The sequence below is a fragment of the Chaetodon auriga genome, chromosome 16 (assembly GCF_051107435.1).
Source record: "Chaetodon auriga isolate fChaAug3 chromosome 16, fChaAug3.hap1, whole genome shotgun sequence".
Lineage (NCBI taxonomy): Eukaryota > Metazoa > Chordata > Actinopteri > Chaetodontiformes > Chaetodontidae > Chaetodon > Chaetodon auriga.
This window is the reverse complement of record NC_135089.1, coordinates 3,298,756-3,316,572: the sequence shown is the minus strand read 5'-3', so window position 1 is coordinate 3,316,572 and position 17,817 is coordinate 3,298,756. Positions and strand designations below refer to the sequence as shown.

Genomic DNA, 17,817 nt, shown 5'->3' with positions numbered 1-17,817 from the left:
ACTGATCCTTCCATTCAGCCATCGCGGGGCAGACGGGGCCCCCGCTCACGCATCACACACCTAACACCACGGCGAGCGAGCGGAGGTGTGCAGCCGCTCGGTCACACTGCAGAGCTTTCAGCGCTACGGCTGCATCGCAATCATAAATTCATCCCAGCCTATAAAAACGTCCCAGACACAAAACAGACAACACGGGGAGCCGTAATGGATGAAAGGCTGTTTTATAAGTGACAGGTCCACTTCACAGATAAGAAGGATCCATCTGTGTGTGGTCACAGCGGGGCAGTGCTACTACACTACTCTGTGGCTTCTCTCAGTCAGGATGTGACAAGGTGGCAGCTTGCTGTAAGAATTTATGGTATATTACTGATGTGGCATTCGTCATAGCAGCAGTGAAAGGCAAGCATACAGGAGGAAGGGGGAAGGCAGGGGGATTGGCTTTAGAGCCTCACCAGTGATCTATTCTAATCATATTTATTCATGACTATCCCGTTATACATAATCCATTACTATTCCTGTTCAACTGTATCCTCTGCTGTTTCGTGCTGTCGCTCATTTCTTCGCCTCCTCTCCTTTCTCTTGTACGGCTGCGGAGAAAAAGAGAAATTCAAATCAGCATGAGAGGCCAGTAGATCATCCTGTTTTAGGAAACTACAGCACTCAGAGTCATCTGTGGCTCTGAAACTTTAACTGACAGATACAGTGGGGTGATGTATTTTTAGCGCAAGCGGTTAGAATTTCAACTGAAGTTCTGCAACGAGAGCTCAGTCAAAGGGTTGAGGAGATGGAGATTTGTCATGCTGAGCCTTGTTGAAGACTGTCACAGAGAGCTGCCCCGGCCCGGGCCGCGCTCTCGCTCACTACTTTGAAAGCAGGGTATTATGGGACGTGGAGTTCACGCGGCGTACCTCGAACCTCCAGCTTGCACTCCACCTCGTCTTGCCCGAGATCGTTGATGGCCCTGCAGGAGTACCTGCCCCCGTCAAACATGCTCGGCTTGCGGATGTTCAGAGTCAGCACGCCCTGCTTGTTCTGCATCAGGTACTTGGGGTCTTCGCCGATGATCATGTTGTTCTTCATCCAGATGATCTTTGGCTGTTGGAGGAGGAGGCAAACGATGGAGGAGAGGGGAGGGGGAGGGAGCGTATAAACAGAGCGAGGGATGTCAGGAGGGTGGAGGAGCGGAGGGAGGAGGGAAGGGGGAGAGGTGAAATTAGGTCAACATTTCGGCTTGACAAATCTTTGCCGATTCGGAGGGATAAAAAAAAAAAGTGTGTTCAAAGATCTTTCTGCTCCACCTCTTGTTCTATCTTCAGACGTAAAAATACACTCCTGCTGCAAAGGCATCAAAATCCTCCCTGACTGTTCTACACTCGCTGCTCGACTCTCAGAACTTGTTCGCTCTCTCTGAAAACACAGAGTATGAAATCTGAGGCGCAGCCTTGCAGCAGGGCTATCAGGGGCCAGCGCAGGTAAAGCGAGTGTATGATGTGATGTGTAGTTTGCTCATTTGCGAGATACAGTGAGGATACTGACTGTGTTGTCACATGACCTCTGACTCATGCAGTACACTTGATCCCACCCATTGTCTGTATTTCAACAGAAGTACTTCCTCATTCATCAATATTTTACTTATTTTACCAGTTTTTTACTTGATACTCTTACAAATATTTTGTGCTGTTTTTTTTTTTCCAAACTGATATTTTATAGATAATCTGGTTCTAAATCCACAAAGTCAAAACACAGATACTGACAGAGTTTCTTCATCCATTCAGGCGTCAATGGACGACTCTCAGAGCAGAATAGAAAGTGTTGAGAGTGCTGTTCAACTTTCTTGGATCTGCACCAACAACGTACAGCTTGTTCCACGGCCCATGGACGAGCTTACCACCAGAGTTCACTGAAACATGGTCTTTATTTTTTAGATATCTTAATCACTAACAGACAGAGAAATAAATAAATAATTGCAGGAATCAACTGAGGTGCACATGAATTGTTTACTGAATATGAAGTGTGTGGTGTGGGGGGGGCTTTGGAGAGGATCTAGCTTTGCCTCTGTGTCCCCCACGAGCCTTCCTGAGGACACAGTGACCATTTGCAGGTCTCGAGAGCAGACCGGTTCAGACTCTGTTGGTGGGCTTGGGATGGCACGCAGGCCATGATTCTGATGAAGCGATCTGGGACTTCTTGGCTGGTATTTGACTCGGCGGCTTTGATAAGGAAGAAGTGAGAGTGAGAAGGGTTTTGGAGACACTCGGACATGGTGAGAACCTGCAAACCACAACCAGGATTTGGTGTCCATGTGGCCACACTGTCTCCCACATGAATGAGCCAGCAATGGTGACAGGGGGTTGACGGGGTTTTGAAGGTACTGTGTGAAGTCAGTACTACTCCTCAGCTGATTAATAAATAAATAATTTCAGTGATGAAGCCGTGTTTACTGTGAAGATGTAAATACCTTGGGATAGCCGCGGACAGCGCAGCTGATGGCCGTGGAGTAACCTGCAACCACACTTCTGTCCACTAGGGGCGCTGTGAACTTGGGAGAATGCGTGATGTCCTTTTCTTTGAAGGGCGAAGGGTTGTAGGCCAAACCTGGACAGGTGGAGAAGTGTTACTCGATTTGTTTTGCTTTGAGGATACACAGAAAGAAGGTGACTGACGTGAGCTTTAAGTCCATAAAAATGAAAACACGTCATGCAACAACATCCTTTATTCACCAAACGTTGGTCATGAAAATGAATATTCAGCCTTTGTACCCTTTGATGGCTGAGATCAGAAGTCATATTTGCCAGTGAATATTCTGAAAAGACGCTAAAGATTATGTTTCGTATTTTCACTTAAATCTACCAGGTACATTCTTGTATCCACTGAGAATATTTGCATTTTGTAAGCTGTTATTTATTTATTTATTTTTTAAGGAAACAATGATGACAGTGTTGTTTTGCATACTTGCTATCTTTGATTATCAGTCACATCACTGATCAATAGACAGGATACAGTGTAAGGAAAGCTTTAATCATGGTGTGCTGGAGAAACGACGTGTGATGTGTTTTACTTTTGATGCACGTCTCAGTTTAACCCACACCAAGCCCACGACTGGGATGCTTAAGCAGTAACCAACTTCCTCTCTTTCAGCTGCTCTGGGATTGTTTTGCTCTTAACATGCATGTCAGATCCGCTGAAATTCGGAAATTGTTTCAATTTGCAGAGCAGCGTTTGAATTTTGGAGGCAGGAAACGGACTTTTGTTTCACCATGATGTCAGGTTGGTACTATGATCAACCGTCCTCACAGTTTTATGGGCCAGACTGCTGCTTGGAACACAAAGAGACGGCTGGTTGGCTGCCAAATGTTCTGGTAGAGTAAGTAAATGCAACAACACAACAACAGTCGCAGCATTGGCTGGTGGCAGGTGTTAATTTCCCAGCCTAGCTGCTTTCATAATGCGCGGCCGGCATTAAATGTTATTTAACACTCTGTCAAAGAATATTTCTGTTTAGAATAATCAGCGTGAATTAATCTTCCTTTAGATTATGTTCAAGTAATTGATCTCAGCCAGCAATTAATCACAAGTCCTTCGAATGTTATCACTCTGTTCTGCTGATCATATCACGGTTTGTATTTTTGCATGTGTAATGTTAATAACAATTCCCAATACCCTCCGCTTATTGTGCCAATTACGTATAATAATGCTCACTTTTACCTTAACACAGTGCAGCCACAGCTCGGCATGCATTAGACGTTCCTTGGCATCAAAAGCAGTACGATCGTGTAACGGTGTGCGTCGCTCTGCGGGGATTTCATTACCTGTTTTGGTAATGACGGCAGTGTTCTTGCTTATGCCGGGCATTTCGCTGAGGCCACAGATGTTTTCGCTGTACACTCGAAAGGAATACTCGTTGCCCATGACCAGGTCAGACACAGTGCAGCTGGGCCTGCGGTTGTGCTCATAGACCATGAACCATTCCTGATGTGAGAGGGACGGATAGAGAGAGAAACAGGAGAAGCTGAGGTTCGAAGAGGCTTATGGCCAAGCTTGAGATCTATATAAGCTGAAGAACTTCCATGGCAGCATCCACGTTCTTCTAGTCCAACTTCCTGTCGATTCATGCAACATATTGGCCGTGACAGTATAGCGAGGCTTTGCAGTTGCGTGACAAATCCCCCCGTCATGAGGGCCCACTGGACACTCGTGGATGCTGGGAAACAGCAATGATGCAAGTGGTTCCTGTAAACAAGCTTTGTTTAGCTCCTCCTGCAAAGCATAAGACCTAAACACCTGTCGGTCTGACCCAGCATGCTCTGTTTCTTTTCTTCTTCCAAACTTAGAACCTCATGTTGGCTTCTATTGGATGGATTAGCTAATAACAGTTTGTACCACATCATACACTCAACAGGCAGATCTGTCTAAAACTGATAGCTCCTCCAACATGTACACGTCTCTGCATCCTCCTTTACTCTCCACCATGCCTACCTTAGTCTTCATGTCAGCCTTCTCAATAGTGTATCCGATAATCTCACAGTTGCCGTTGTCCTTGGGTGGCTTCCACTCCAGCGCAACGTTGAAACCCCAGACTTCCGTAATATGCACGTCAATGGGAGGACCGGGCTTTTCTGTTGGGTTCGCGAGAGGACAGAGTCGGAGGATTTGGTGTGAAACTATTGTCTAACAAGACAGGCTTGTTCGACAATTATGAGCAGGAATCCATAAAGCTCAAGAGCAGGGAAATAAGTGATAACTAACTCTCTGCCCTGCCTGAGCAGGCAAGCTTTTAGAGGATAGAGATAGAGAGAGGCAGACTGATAAACAGATCTGGAGCAGGCAAGTCCCACTGAGAGAAAGAAATCAACACTCGCAGCGGTAGAGATTTGGCAAAGATTGACAGATTAGCAGAGCAAAAGTCAAAGGTTCAAGGAAAGGCGGCGATAGCTGCATACATTACTAGAAAAAGTGCGCTGGCATAGAACTGACAAACTGAGAAATAGTGTGTTTTGCCCAGATTACAGAGCAGAAGAATGCAGTGTGTTTATCATCGATCTTTCTGTGTGGCCTGTGCTGTACACAGCAGCGCAGTACAGAAATACTGTACAACACAGTAATGTATTTTTCATTAATCTTGCTCTGCGCGCTCTCCTCTGTGGAGTACAGTACAAACAGTGATCAGCGCTACTGTTCTCGCCCGTTAATCCTTCCTGCACTGTCTCCTGCTGAAACAGTGCAGTGACAGAGGATGTGGGGGGGGGCTGATCGGCGGAGCTGCAGCCCCTCATTAGCTCAACCTTCTCAGCGCAGGAAGTGACAGAGTAGCCCTCAAAATCCAAACCTAATCCCAGTCTACACGCAAATAATCCCAGCAGAGCCCCCGCCAAATAATCCACACGGCGCCCTGACCCGGGGAGACGAGCCGTAACGTGAGGAATGAGCTGGCGGCCACAGTGGCAGCGCAGGAGCCGGGATTATGCGAGAGAGGGGAATCAGCGCTTTGATGATTCGCCACTTTGAGTCCCAGATCCTCAGGAGTATGAAATTAGGAATTATCATATTTGAAAAAAAACCTGACATGTCACAGATTTGGGCTCAAGCCATCATCTCCTTCCAAACAGGTTATTAAGAGTGTACCTTGTGAAGTAGCCTATGAACTGCGCACGGTGCTCTAATCTTAATTAGAGCGCGCGCAGCAGGAGGCTTTCTGGCAGTCGGTGAAGCTGAGAGGTGCCATGATGGGACTGACCTACGACCTGGATGTGTATGTCCGCGCTGTCCGACATGTTCTCGATCTGGACGGACAGCGTGTACTTTCCGGAGTGGGTTCTCTCTGCGGAGCGGATGAAGAGGATGGTGTCCACTTCGCTGGTGCGAGTTCCCACCGTTTTGTCCTCCAGGGGGACGCCATCTCTGAACCAGGTCACAACAGGGCGAGGCTTGCCCTGCAGTCAGAGCGATGGGCGTGAGTCAAAAACAAGCGCTGCGGGGGAAAAAAACTCACAGGAAGGTCAGTTTTAATTGTCACTGGTGGACCAGTTTGGTGATTATCAAGGTAAACAACACTTTTGTGAACGGGCGGGCCTTTTTTAGTCATCAGCAGCAGAAGATTTATTTTGTGTTTTGGCTGTGAATATTTTAGGGCACCCTATTCGAGCTAAACACGTCTCAGCTTTAGTTACACCATATTCCATCAGAGTGAAAGCAGCCGCTGGAACAGACTCTGTCCAGCTCTTGGATAAGATGACAGAGATGTGGGTGCTCTTTTCTCCCTGGAGAACATCATGCAGCCACGTCCTCTGTCTTTTCATCTGCTTCTTCAAACGCGAGCAGAGCCATGGCTCACTTTTTCTTGTCTATTTTTACTTTAGAACAATGGCTTCCCCTTTGCTACTTATGGTTAACCTCTTTTTACCTGTGCCATCATTTGCGAGTCGCTGTCAAATGCTGCGATGCTCCACGTGCCCTTTCAGCTGTTTCGCGCTCTCTCTCTTACTAGCACAGTTTACAGATTTGATTTGCATTTCAGACGAAGAAACAAATGTCCTCTCAGACTGAAACCAGGAAACTGTCATGCATTTATTTGCCTTCCACGTCCACCGACCAACACACACGTACAACCGTGAATTAAAACAGGGTCTCCTCTGTTTCAAACATGATATCTCTTGGCTGTTCTTTTAGTCCAGCTGACTTTTTACTTTAACTAAACCACTCCAGGCTTCACTCCAAACCCCCCTGCAATGACCCATTTTAGGTGGATCATGGAGTGGCTTTTTAGGCTCTATCCAAACTCTACTGCCTTTCCCTCAAATCCTGGAATAAAACAAACTGAAGAAATCTGTATTTTAAACGCTTCAGAGTCTGAAACAGCCGTTTAGTACAAGGTCAACATGGAAGTAAGCTTGTAATGCTCAAGCACGCCGTATGGTTCGCTCCAGAGCGCGGCCAGACTCGGACTAACCTGGAAGGGGATGACCAAGTTCACCTTCTCACCCACAAATGTGATGAGTTTGGTTCTCAGATGGCGAGGCAGGCGGATCTTTGGATGCTCTGTGTGGTGGAAGCGTGAGAGACAGTGAAGGAAGTAGACTTTGAGTGGGTGGTGTGGGATAGATACACATGTATAGTATTTGCATGCGATGTTAAAGTGTGTGTGCAAGAGATGTAAATTATAAATAATACACAGAGATGTGAAAACGCACAGTGGGATTATTCCACTGATGCAGTTTGTGCTTAAAAAATAAATGTACAGTATTTTTATAACAGCAGAGAGCGAAAGGTAAGCGTGATGAAAAATGAACAAAGGCTGAGTACAGTTACTGACTGGCGCCGATGCACTTTACATTATTTATTAGATATTTTACGACGTCTTCGAACACCAGCAGGATGCTCTGATTAAAATATGTCCCATCTGTTAAAGGGACAGGTGACAAACTTAAAACGAGTCTCTGACCCATGATCTCTCTGATGGTGACGGACTGGGACAGAGTGGCGGGGGGGCTCCGGCCCGCAATGTTGACAGCCATCACTCTGAACAGCATCTTCTCCCCCACTGGGAGACCCTTCACCCTGTACTGGTTCTTTACCACTGGCTCTTCGTTAGCTTGCACCCACTGATCACCTGAATGAGCATAAAATATATATGATGAGGTTTACTTTTATTAGTAACATTAGTTTCAAAATAACTATTAAGTAAATATTTTGCATGTATTTACTTCCTTCTATGCAGTACTCAATAATGTAACCGTCGATGCCGCCGGCTCCGATTTTCTCTGGAGGACGCCACTTGAGTGCACAGGTAGTGTCTGTCACATCATCCACGGTGAGACGAATGGGCTCGCTGGTGGGGGCTGAGAGAGACAGGAGCTAATTAATACGTTAATACCCGGTGTAAATGGGATGGGAGGTAGGTTAAGCTGCCTCAAAATGAGCATTGTGTGAAAAGCTTCTGTTAATTAACCATTCTGCTAATGATAAATGGCAACGCACCGATGGGCATGAAGGGCTTTGAGTTTGAACTGGGCTGAGAGATGCCAATGCCATTGACTGCAAACACTCTCATCTCATAAAGCACACCCTCAATCATCTTCTTAGCCTCATACGTGGTGGACTCATAAACATCAAAGTTGAGCTTGGTCCATCTGGACGAGCCAACCTTCTTCCTCTCCATCAGGTACCCTGGAGGAAGCCACATCAACATACGGTGAAGCTGTTAAAATGGCTCAGCGTCCTTGAGAAGGAAGTTCAAAAACATCGCGGTGTGATAAACAGAGTGGATTCTAAACCGCTGTGTCCTCCGGGGACGGGGACATCAGATGTGAACATTAGATGCCGTGTGTTTCAGGGCTACCTTTAACGGGAACTCCGCCGTCAAAAGCAGGAGGGTCCCATGTGATCATGGCGGAGTCCTCGCCAACTGATGTGCATTTGACATTCTCAGGAGGGTTGGGCACATCTGGAGAGGCAGGTTACAGTGAAATGGAAAGGGGGGAAAGATGGAGAGACGGCATGAGCACGAGTGTCAGGAAGTGGGTTTTTTAGGCGCTGCAGTAAGTCCTCTATTCAAACAGTGTTCAAACACTATGATTGAAGCATACTGGAGCATTTTAGATATTCATTATGTTTCTACCACATTTCAGCCATTGGTTACTATTCGTTTCAGTGCGGTTGTGACTGGACGTGAGACTCATCTCAGTGGATGTCTTGTCTGCCTTTAGTTCAGAATGACGAAGCGATTGTGAGGTATAATTTCTCAAAGCATGTTGTACTGTTTTGAGTTAAATGTGTTTTTAAATCATCGCGCTGTTTTCTATTCGTTCTTTGTCCGAAACTCTAACTCGGGGCAGAGCCTTGAAACTTCCTTCAAGAACATCCTGTCGTCTTCTGTTGGTATCAAACTTGCTCGCACGCTGATATGGTTGCATGGTCATTCTCGCTCTATCTGCATGAATAACCCGGCTTTTAAGGAATAAAAGCGACAGATTACCTTGCTGAAGTCTGAAAGCTCTGAAAGTTTATTTTTAAATGACAATAAATGAGAAACAATGGCTGCATTGAACCTGGTTGGACCTAAACTTCTGACTTTAAAAAATGGCTCCAACGGTGACAATTTGGGGTTATTTTCATCACCTCATGAAAATAAAACAGGAGGCAACAGTGAGACTGACCCACGACTCTGACAAAGAGTTTGGCCTTGTCCTCCCCAGCAGGGTTAGTCACGGTGATGGAGTAGTAGCCCTCATCCTCCTTCTCCGCCCCCTCGATCACAAAGCTGCTCAGGGTCTTCCTGGTCTCCACGCGGACCCTCCCCTCGGCCTCGGCCACCACCTAGCAGGCAGGTTGACAGAGAGAGACAGAGATGCAGAACAAGGCGCCTGTTGAAGAGAGCGGTGTCGCGTGAAGATGACACAGCTGCCACAGTGACAGGTGAGTCAACCTTCCCACTCCAGCTCATGTTTCATTCTTCCTTTGTGCTGCTCGGTGACTAACTGCTGGATACTCTGACTGACGCACAAAGGTAGAAAGCATCTGACGTGTGTTTGAGTGTGTACGAGCTGACTGACGACTCGCTCTGTTCTTCCTCACTTGGTCTCCTTTCATCCAGGACACAGTGGGGGCCGGCTCTCCTGTGATCTCCACGTCAAAGCGAAGTTTGTTTCCAGCCACCACGGTAAGGGTGTTCTTGCTGCCGGTGCTGCTGGTGTCCAGGTGTATTTTGGGAGGGTCTGTCAGTGTGAGCGTTAGAGAAGATGGGAAGACAGAGGTCATTCGGGTTAGAGGCACACTTTGCTTTGAGGCCTCTCAAAGATTACCTTCTGGGCCATTCATCAGCATGTAAAGCTTAATTATTCTCATGCTGGAATCTGCGTAGAAACCTTAAATCACATTTAACATTAACATTAGGAGCAGCGTTATGTTGAAGGCTGAGTGTCCACAAGGCGCCAGCAAAAGTGTTGGCATTGAACGCCTCTGCAGACCACGAACATGCTAAACGAAACAGAAACACACAACACAACCCTTACCTTGTCTGGGAACGTAGTCGATCTTGATTTCTGAGGGACAAAATATCAGAGTCAGTCTACAGATTTTGACTTCATCACCATCAAACCTTCACTTTTCGGTTTTCTCACCCAGGAAGTTGAGTTTAGCCGACAGAGAAATTGCATAGCCGTCAGGGACGAAGGTGTAATCCCCAGCGTCCGAAGGCTTCACGTCATCAATCAGCAGCTTGTGGGTCCTGGGGACGTGTTAGCAGATGTTACCAAGGAGACAACACTTGTTGTGACCCACAATTATGCAAGGGACAGTTGCCCTAGCAACATGCGACATGAGGCAATATGGCCGAGTGAGAAACGTACTAAACGGCTTTCACCTTGTGTGACCGCTGTCGCCTCGGCAGATCTCCTGCCATAGGCGGCTCTGATGGAGGGATTATCGAGAGAAACCCCAGACCCTCGGGGTGTGTGTGATGTGTGTGAGTGTGTCTGTGAGTGTGCGTTTAGAGGTTGGAGCTTCACAAATCACAGCCTATCCAAAAAATGGGTCAACCAGCTACGAAAACCCTTTGGTAATAGTTTGCCAAGCCACGTGGCAGACACGCTTACTGTGATAGCTCCGTGTGTTTGACTGTGTGTAACTGTACACGATGGCTCGGGTGGAGAGCTCAACACCAGCTTTTTGATATTCAAACACGGACTTGCAGCAGTCTGATGTAATACCTTCCAATGTGTGTCATTTTGATGCGATCACTGGGCTGGACTTCCACGCCGTCCTTGAACCATTTCCCAGTTACTTTTTCATCAGACACTTCACACTTGAATACAGCCTGTTCAGCAGACTTCACAGTCAGGTCAGCTATGCTCTGCAGAACCTGCAGCTCCTTATCTGAAGCAAAGACACCAACACAGAGTAGATCAATAAAGAAGCAGTCTAAAGTCTGGATCAATACGCACTGTAGCATGCAAATGTTTGACAGACATCCTATTCTGGCTGGTGTGAGGCGGCAACTATAGGTTAGAAATGCATAGTAATGTTATTGCTGAAGAAACCCATCTTCTTAGCATGATACAGTTTTTGAAGTTATTGAACTTGATACCACTCTTGTGTTAATACAGTAAACAGTTAGCTTAGCTTAGCTTAGCTTAGCACAAAGACTGGAAACAACTAGCTTGGCGCTGCCCAAAGGTAACAAAATCCTCCTGACAGCACCACTAAAGTTCACTAATTAACATATTATGTCTCGAAAAGTGGAGAGTAAAAATGACACATTGTGGTTATTGTGGTATTTTGTGGTAATACTTCTTAACCAAGAGTAGTTACTTCCCAGAGTCTAGTCCAGTCTTTGTGCTAAGCTAACCTGCTGCTGGCTGTAGCTTCATATTTACTTTATAGACATCAGTGTGGTATCAACCTTCTCATAAAACTTGCTGCAAGAAACCAAATTATTTCCCAATATTTCAAACTATTCCTTTAAACTTACTTGGTCATCCAATTATATATTTTTGCAACTTATTCGAAATTTGAGCAATGTTTTTGGGAGTCCTGTGGATGTCAGCTTTAACATCTGTGGGACACAGCATTAATGAAGTGTTCCTCCATCATGTTGCATCTTACTCAGGCCGTCTATTCAGCAGTAGGTTGCAACAGTATGTGCATATTAATCAGCTGGTGTACTGTAACTACGACCGGAGTGTCCACTGAGGAGGGAGGGAGGAAAGACATTTTCTCACACTCTAATCAATTTGTGAGAGTCGTCTGGCTCACAAGTATGCAGCAAGTGAGACAGCCTGATTTCTGAAGGGACAGGCAGGACGCAACCATCAATTTTGGAGGTGTAAAAGAAAATTAGCATGACGAACAGCGTGATGAAGCACTGATACAAGGGTTTCTATTAATTATGACATGAGTAATGACTAATTTATTGCTTCTCATGCTTGTCAGAATGAAAAACATCAACATGTGCTGGTGTGTAAGATATCTGGAAGCTCCAGATTGAACAGCGACGCCTGAAACACTTGTTAGCTAATTTTCTTCAGCAGCTGATCAACGTTAAGCTGCTGCTGTTAGATTTCACAGCAAGATACATTTTCAGTTCTGTAGTTTATGGGAAAAAGTCAGTTTTAGGGTTTTCTTATTTTCATCTCTCATGCAGTTTGAGTCGTTTTGTGGGCATCTTAGTCAAAAAACACCCCACAAGCATGCAGCTAACAAAGCTTTCACTCGTTTGGAGGAGCTGTCAAATGGCACCTTCAACCTCCAGTTCTGCCTTCGACTCTCCGCCGTTGGTGAAGACCTGATACATCCCAATATCCTCCTTAGTAGCTTCGTTTATGATCAAAATGTGCCTCTTCCCATCCTTTTTGAACCTGTACTTTGAACCTGCCGATTCTCTGGTCAGCTCGACGCCATCTTTCATCCTGAGGAGAGAAACACACATGCTTCATCGACACTTCTGCACACAGAGGATGAGGGAAGAGCTGACGGACACGACATGCTCGACGTTTTTAAAACGGTGCAGAAGGGGAATGTTTTCTGTTGGGTTTTAGGGTTTTGGGTTTTGGTATGTTTTCAATCATTTTGACATAATTTTGCTCGTTTATGTAAAAAAAACAAGCTGTTATTCAGTGAAAACAGTTTTCAGTTAACAGCCTGCGTAGCTTTCCAAAACTAAAGTATATCCGAAATTTACAGAGAGAGTTTCGAGTGTTGTGTGCTGTAACAACACCCAGCGTGCAACACAGTCTTTGCACATTCGTCAGAAAACAAATATTTACCACAACGCAGAACATAAGCAATTGACTGGCTTGAGTTATTTGCATAAAGGCTTTTGTTTCTGCTTCCTCAGTTTCTTTTTTAATGTGTTAAAAGTTTGCACGGCTAGAAAAGCAGATTCTGACGTCCTTCTCGACTGCTCAACTTTCTCACCGTGAAAGGGTGGGAGAAAACATCTGGCAGCGCCGTGGCGGTGAACAGTTTGGCATTTACTGCGTGAATGTTTGCTGTTATTACCTGAACTGAAAATATTCCTGCTAATGATGAGTAATCTACAACGTGAGTTTTGCCAACATTTCCCATCAGACTTTTTCTGTTTGCGTCTTACAGGACTGTTTCGTGTCCAAGTGGATGAAGTCTACTCTTCTATACAGTAAGCTGAACCACCAGCCTGATGCATTTTCTAATCGACTGATACCCAATGAACCGAAGGGCACGCTGGCTCACCATTTGACGTTGGCTCCCTCCTCAGACACCTCCACCTCAAACTCCACCCTCTCACCCACCACGGTGTGAACGTCATCCAGAAGCTTGGTGATGGTGACCGGAGGCTCTGAGGACAGATTCAAAGCTCTGAGTCAAACTTTGAAACAACAGAGTTGCACTGAGTCAACAAACTGTACCGCTGTGTTGTGTGAATCACTTACTGTACATTGTACGTATCTAAGCCACCAGAGTACTACTGACACAAGTGGAGGAACAGAGCAGAGCTGCAGGGCGTCCACACCTGAGCAGAGTGAGTAACCTTTGTCGTATGCTCATTTCTGGCACATGCAAAGTCTTGATTTGGACTAAAATATAGAAAACCTACAGAGTCCAAATCAAGCACAATTAAGTGGAGCAGCGTCATCGTTCACTGTCTTTCTGTGCGACTGTATCACTGCAACATTAGTATGTTGTGTCATGGCTGCAGAAAAGTCTTTTCAATCGATGACTCCGAGCAGTCTCTAATTAAAAACCAACAAAGTCAGACACTCGAGTTAAGTGTTTGTTTTGTGTGAGGAGTTTTGTCTGATGTAATGCATAAAAATGGAATTCAGTCAACATCTCTCAGAGCTCCATGAATCAGAGCATCAGTGTATTCAAATATTTGTTTTAATTCTGTGATATTCATTTCCGCCGTACCGTCCAGATCTGTCAAACTCCTCTGAGGATGGGTGTTGGCGTGTGGTTTAGTGTACTCGATAAGGCTAATGCACAGAACCTGTGTGCGTCCTTTTTTTGTAGATAACAGCACAATAAACTCCTGAAGTTCTTATCAAGGCCACCAAACACACCCGTGTTGTCGAGGTGGGAGCTCCTTCAAGTCTCCTGAGGTGGTGGGAGTCACATCGTGTAACCACATGTTGTGATGCTTGATGCTCTGCTAGCCTCAGCTATTTGTCATCGTCAACATCCAGCCCCCCTCGGGACGTCTCGGCTCTCTTCAGCCTCAGCTGGAGAGCCCAGAAAGCTCTGAACCACAGTCACAGCACCACAGGTAACGTGCGATCTGACTGCGGGCCTCACCGAAGTTTGGTGAAACGAGCTCGATGCCCTCGGTGTGATTTGTGGTTTTAAAACAGAGAGAAGTGCTTTTCCCTGAGGAAGACATGGAGGAGACACAACTGGAAAACAGCAGCAGTTTGAAGAGGTAGATGGAGTTAGGTGGAGGCGTGGGCTTTGTTTCCTGTGCGCCCTTTTTTGGCAGAGGGTGGGCGTGGTTCTCCAGGCGGCTCCAACACACCTGGGACTCATCACAATCAAGCACAGTATAAAGACTGTGGACAGCAGTGGACTCGTTGCCACATTGTTTTCCCTGCTGAGTGGTTTAGTTTATCAGCGCTACCTGCGAGTACAAGTGAATCCTTAGTTTTTGTTCTCGTGTCAATCACCGGTGCCTGAGTCTTTCTTTCCTTGAACTGACTAAACTCAATCGCCACTGACTGAATCATTAGCTTTTAGCATCAGAGCTCCTCACTGGTGAGCGTCATTGTCAGCTCGGCTGTGACTCACCGTGAGTCACTTCCTCATTCAAAGCATATTTAAAGACCAGGAATGGTATATTAGCAAGTTTTGTACTAAACTCAATGTTAAAGCTTGGACTAGAAACCTGCTAGCAACAGATGACAGACGCAGTGCTGGACTGGGAGCAGTAAGAATCAGGATGCATGATTTTCACCTCTGCTAACATCTAACCCCGACCCTTAAAGTACCATGACTGCTAGTTTTGCTGAGCTGTCATTTGCTGAACTCCCTCACTCGAGAAGAATCGACGAGAAAAGGCAGTGATGTTTGCAAACAGCAGCGTGAACCATAGTTTCATGGACACTCGGCCGCACACTGTAGCTGCACGGGAGCTGCGTCTGTGCTGAAGAGCTTACCCTCTTGTATGGCCTCTGAAGATGTAAAAGCAGGATGGGCAGCAGTGAGCGCACAGAGTAAAGCATGGGATTAATATAGAAGCAGCAGACCCAATTACATCTATTAAAACCTCTCATACTCACACACAGAAAAGGACTCAGAAGAGACCATCGAGATATAAGCACCAGAGTTAGACTGATAACGTCATAGCTGTATATAACATACATAATATCATGTGACGCTTGTCTATTTAAAATGCATCCCAAAAAAAAGGAAACACTTTACTGAATATTGCCACAAAATCTGGGCATTTCCACTGAGCAGTAATCAAAGTGTCCTTCAAAAACACACATATCAATCAAACTCTGATAAATATTAATACATACAGCGTGACAACGGTGATACATGACAATAAACAAAACATGAAAATTTCACTTGCCACGTACCCATTAAAAATGAGTGAGAGCAGCATGCTACTGTGTGGCATAAAAGCAATGAAACAAACAGATGACAAACACAGACACAAGACGGGAACAGAGCTGTCAAGCCTCTCAACGCTCAAATGACAGCGTTTGCTAAACCGAGCAGAAAAAACCCTCTCCCTCCTAAAAGAAGGATTCCTCCAAAGACAGTGACTCATATACCTTTGACAAAAACCTCCGTGAAGCTCTTCTCCTCCCCGACCACGCACTCGTACGCTGCGTCATCAGACAGGTTGCACTTGTTGATAGTGAGTGTCCGCCTGTTGCCCACGCTCTCAAACACATACCTGGACGCGCAGGGATGATGGAGGAAGATTATACGAGGAGGATGAAGAACAAGCGAGGGGAGAGACAAAGGGGGAGAGAGAGAGAGAGAGAGAGTAATGAATAAATGCTTTCAGCACATCCAGCCACAATCAGATGCAGAGGGCCTGAAGACAGCAGAGTGACTCACAGTCACAGACCAAGACAGAGAATCCACACATTCCTGCACAGACCTTCAGCATGCGCTCCCACACGAGTGCGCTTGGGTCGCAAAAATCAAAGGACTGCGGCGATGCCACCGAGTCACCACACCCAGCAGAAGGCAGTGATGGGAAATAGTCCCATGGTTACACGCTGCAAGTGTCCGGGAGCTCGAGGTGGCCACTGCCGTTAATAGCAAGTCTGGATTTGAATACTGAATTAAGAGCTACCTGCTCGGGCTGAGCAACAGTTGTTTGTGTGGGAGTCAAACATAGTGTTTATGATCAAAACAGCATTAAATTAGAATGTAGTGTCTGTAAACGGATGCCGCGGGGCGCCATGTTTGTGTGGTGGTGCTTTTAGTTTAGCATCGCTGGACAGTCAAAAAAAAAAAAACCAAAATCAGCGCAGCAGAGTCAGAGGTCGTCTTTCCAACTCCACACCTCCAGATTTGTCTCGCTTTCATTTTTCAAACTTGTCTTCGGTCCAAATCAACAGCGACTCAAGTGACATCACTGGCGGCAATTCATCCGACATCACACAGCTCCCTCTGGAGCCACGAACAGGCTTTGTGCAGCTTTTTCCACATCCAGCAGCGCTCCCCGAGACCTGCGAGCACGCTCTGATGTGTCAAATCAGTGGAGTTCCCCTTTAAAGTAATAATCCACAACAACTCATCGCCAAGCCAAACATTTGGCCGAGCCCACATGGGCTTACAATACACCACCATATATCAAACACCAGAAATACAACAAGACGTCCTCCAGTCACACGAACGCTGCACTGAGTTTATCCTCAGAAAAGACATTTTCTGCTCATCACACACACGTTCCGAGTAACAGGCTGGCCGAAATGATTCGTGTGTGAGCAGACAACTCGTTTGCAGACTGTATTTTCAAGTAAAAAGATAGAAAGATAGAAACAAAGTTAAACTAATTTTCTGTATCACTGAAGAAGTCCTGTCCAGTTTCAGTGTTTAGTGTTAAAATACCAGAACTGGACACATGAAGCGCATCAGTGCAATCCTCAAACTCTGTGACCAAAAACATCTGATCTGTTGGACGTTGATGGTCACAGCCTCGAATAACCTCCTGAGAGGCTCCGTTCAGGGCAAAAAAAGTCCACTCTCCCTCAGCGACTGTCTTAATCAACACAGGAAGAGGACTGCCTCGCTTTCAATGATCAGCATGAAGCTCCTCAAAATGGCAGATGGTGGAGCCATTGAAAAAATACCACTCGCAACAGCTGTAGCCTCTTCAATAAAACACCAAAAGAAACCTTTGAAGGAGGAGGGGAAAGAGCAAAGAGGAGAGCGACTGCGACGCTGACGAGAGCTCAGCGGGCCAAAGAGCCTCCAAACTAACATTTATATCTGCTGTTAGTCATAAACCACAGTCACAGTCTGAGCATCGAGATTTCTGAATGAAGTCGACGTCGAGGCTCATCTCAATGGGCTTTCAGTCCGTGTGCAGGGTCATGGTGCAACAAGTTCCCTGAACAACCACTAATCTGTTTAATTAGAAGCCACTAACTGTGCCACTTAGGCCTGGTTCAGACATTTTTTTGTCTTAAACGATGGTCACCGGGTCAGATTTAACGGTCACACTGTCAGAAACTCGAGCCGTGTGTCTAAACAAATGACCCGATCGATCCGTGTCAGCTTCTTTAGGTTGTCATTGTTGTGTTTACGGCGTGTTCTAGTGCCCCCAAGTGGCCACAACATCAGCTAATTCAGCTTTAAATTGGTGTTAAAGAGAGGCAGTTTGGGAAC

General features: G+C 46.0%; 1 protein-coding gene across 1 annotated transcript in view; it reads right to left on the bottom strand.

Moving 5' to 3' along the window:
* Positions 1 to 211: 211 nt before the first annotated feature.
* mybpc2a (myosin binding protein Ca) overlaps positions 212 to 17,817 on the bottom strand; it is a 32,589-nt gene continuing 14,983 nt past the window's right edge. Inside the window, exons 9-27 of the mRNA XM_076753368.1 lie at positions 15,744 to 15,868; positions 13,204 to 13,309; positions 12,232 to 12,401; positions 10,704 to 10,869; positions 10,116 to 10,222; positions 10,008 to 10,037; positions 9,571 to 9,710; positions 9,153 to 9,312; positions 8,336 to 8,440; positions 7,975 to 8,163; positions 7,701 to 7,835; positions 7,439 to 7,606; positions 6,947 to 7,035; positions 5,735 to 5,930; positions 4,477 to 4,616; positions 3,810 to 3,969; positions 2,459 to 2,595; positions 909 to 1,095; positions 212 to 587 (exon numbers count right to left, since the gene is read on the bottom strand). Coding sequence (XP_076609483.1) covers positions 553 to 587; positions 909 to 1,095; positions 2,459 to 2,595; positions 3,810 to 3,969; positions 4,477 to 4,616; positions 5,735 to 5,930; positions 6,947 to 7,035; positions 7,439 to 7,606; positions 7,701 to 7,835; positions 7,975 to 8,163; positions 8,336 to 8,440; positions 9,153 to 9,312; positions 9,571 to 9,710; positions 10,008 to 10,037; positions 10,116 to 10,222; positions 10,704 to 10,869; positions 12,232 to 12,401; positions 13,204 to 13,309; positions 15,744 to 15,868 — 2,545 coding nt within the window. The 3' untranslated portion in view covers positions 212 to 552. The remainder of the gene's footprint in view (positions 588 to 908; positions 1,096 to 2,458; positions 2,596 to 3,809; positions 3,970 to 4,476; positions 4,617 to 5,734; positions 5,931 to 6,946; positions 7,036 to 7,438; positions 7,607 to 7,700; positions 7,836 to 7,974; positions 8,164 to 8,335; positions 8,441 to 9,152; positions 9,313 to 9,570; positions 9,711 to 10,007; positions 10,038 to 10,115; positions 10,223 to 10,703; positions 10,870 to 12,231; positions 12,402 to 13,203; positions 13,310 to 15,743; positions 15,869 to 17,817) is intronic.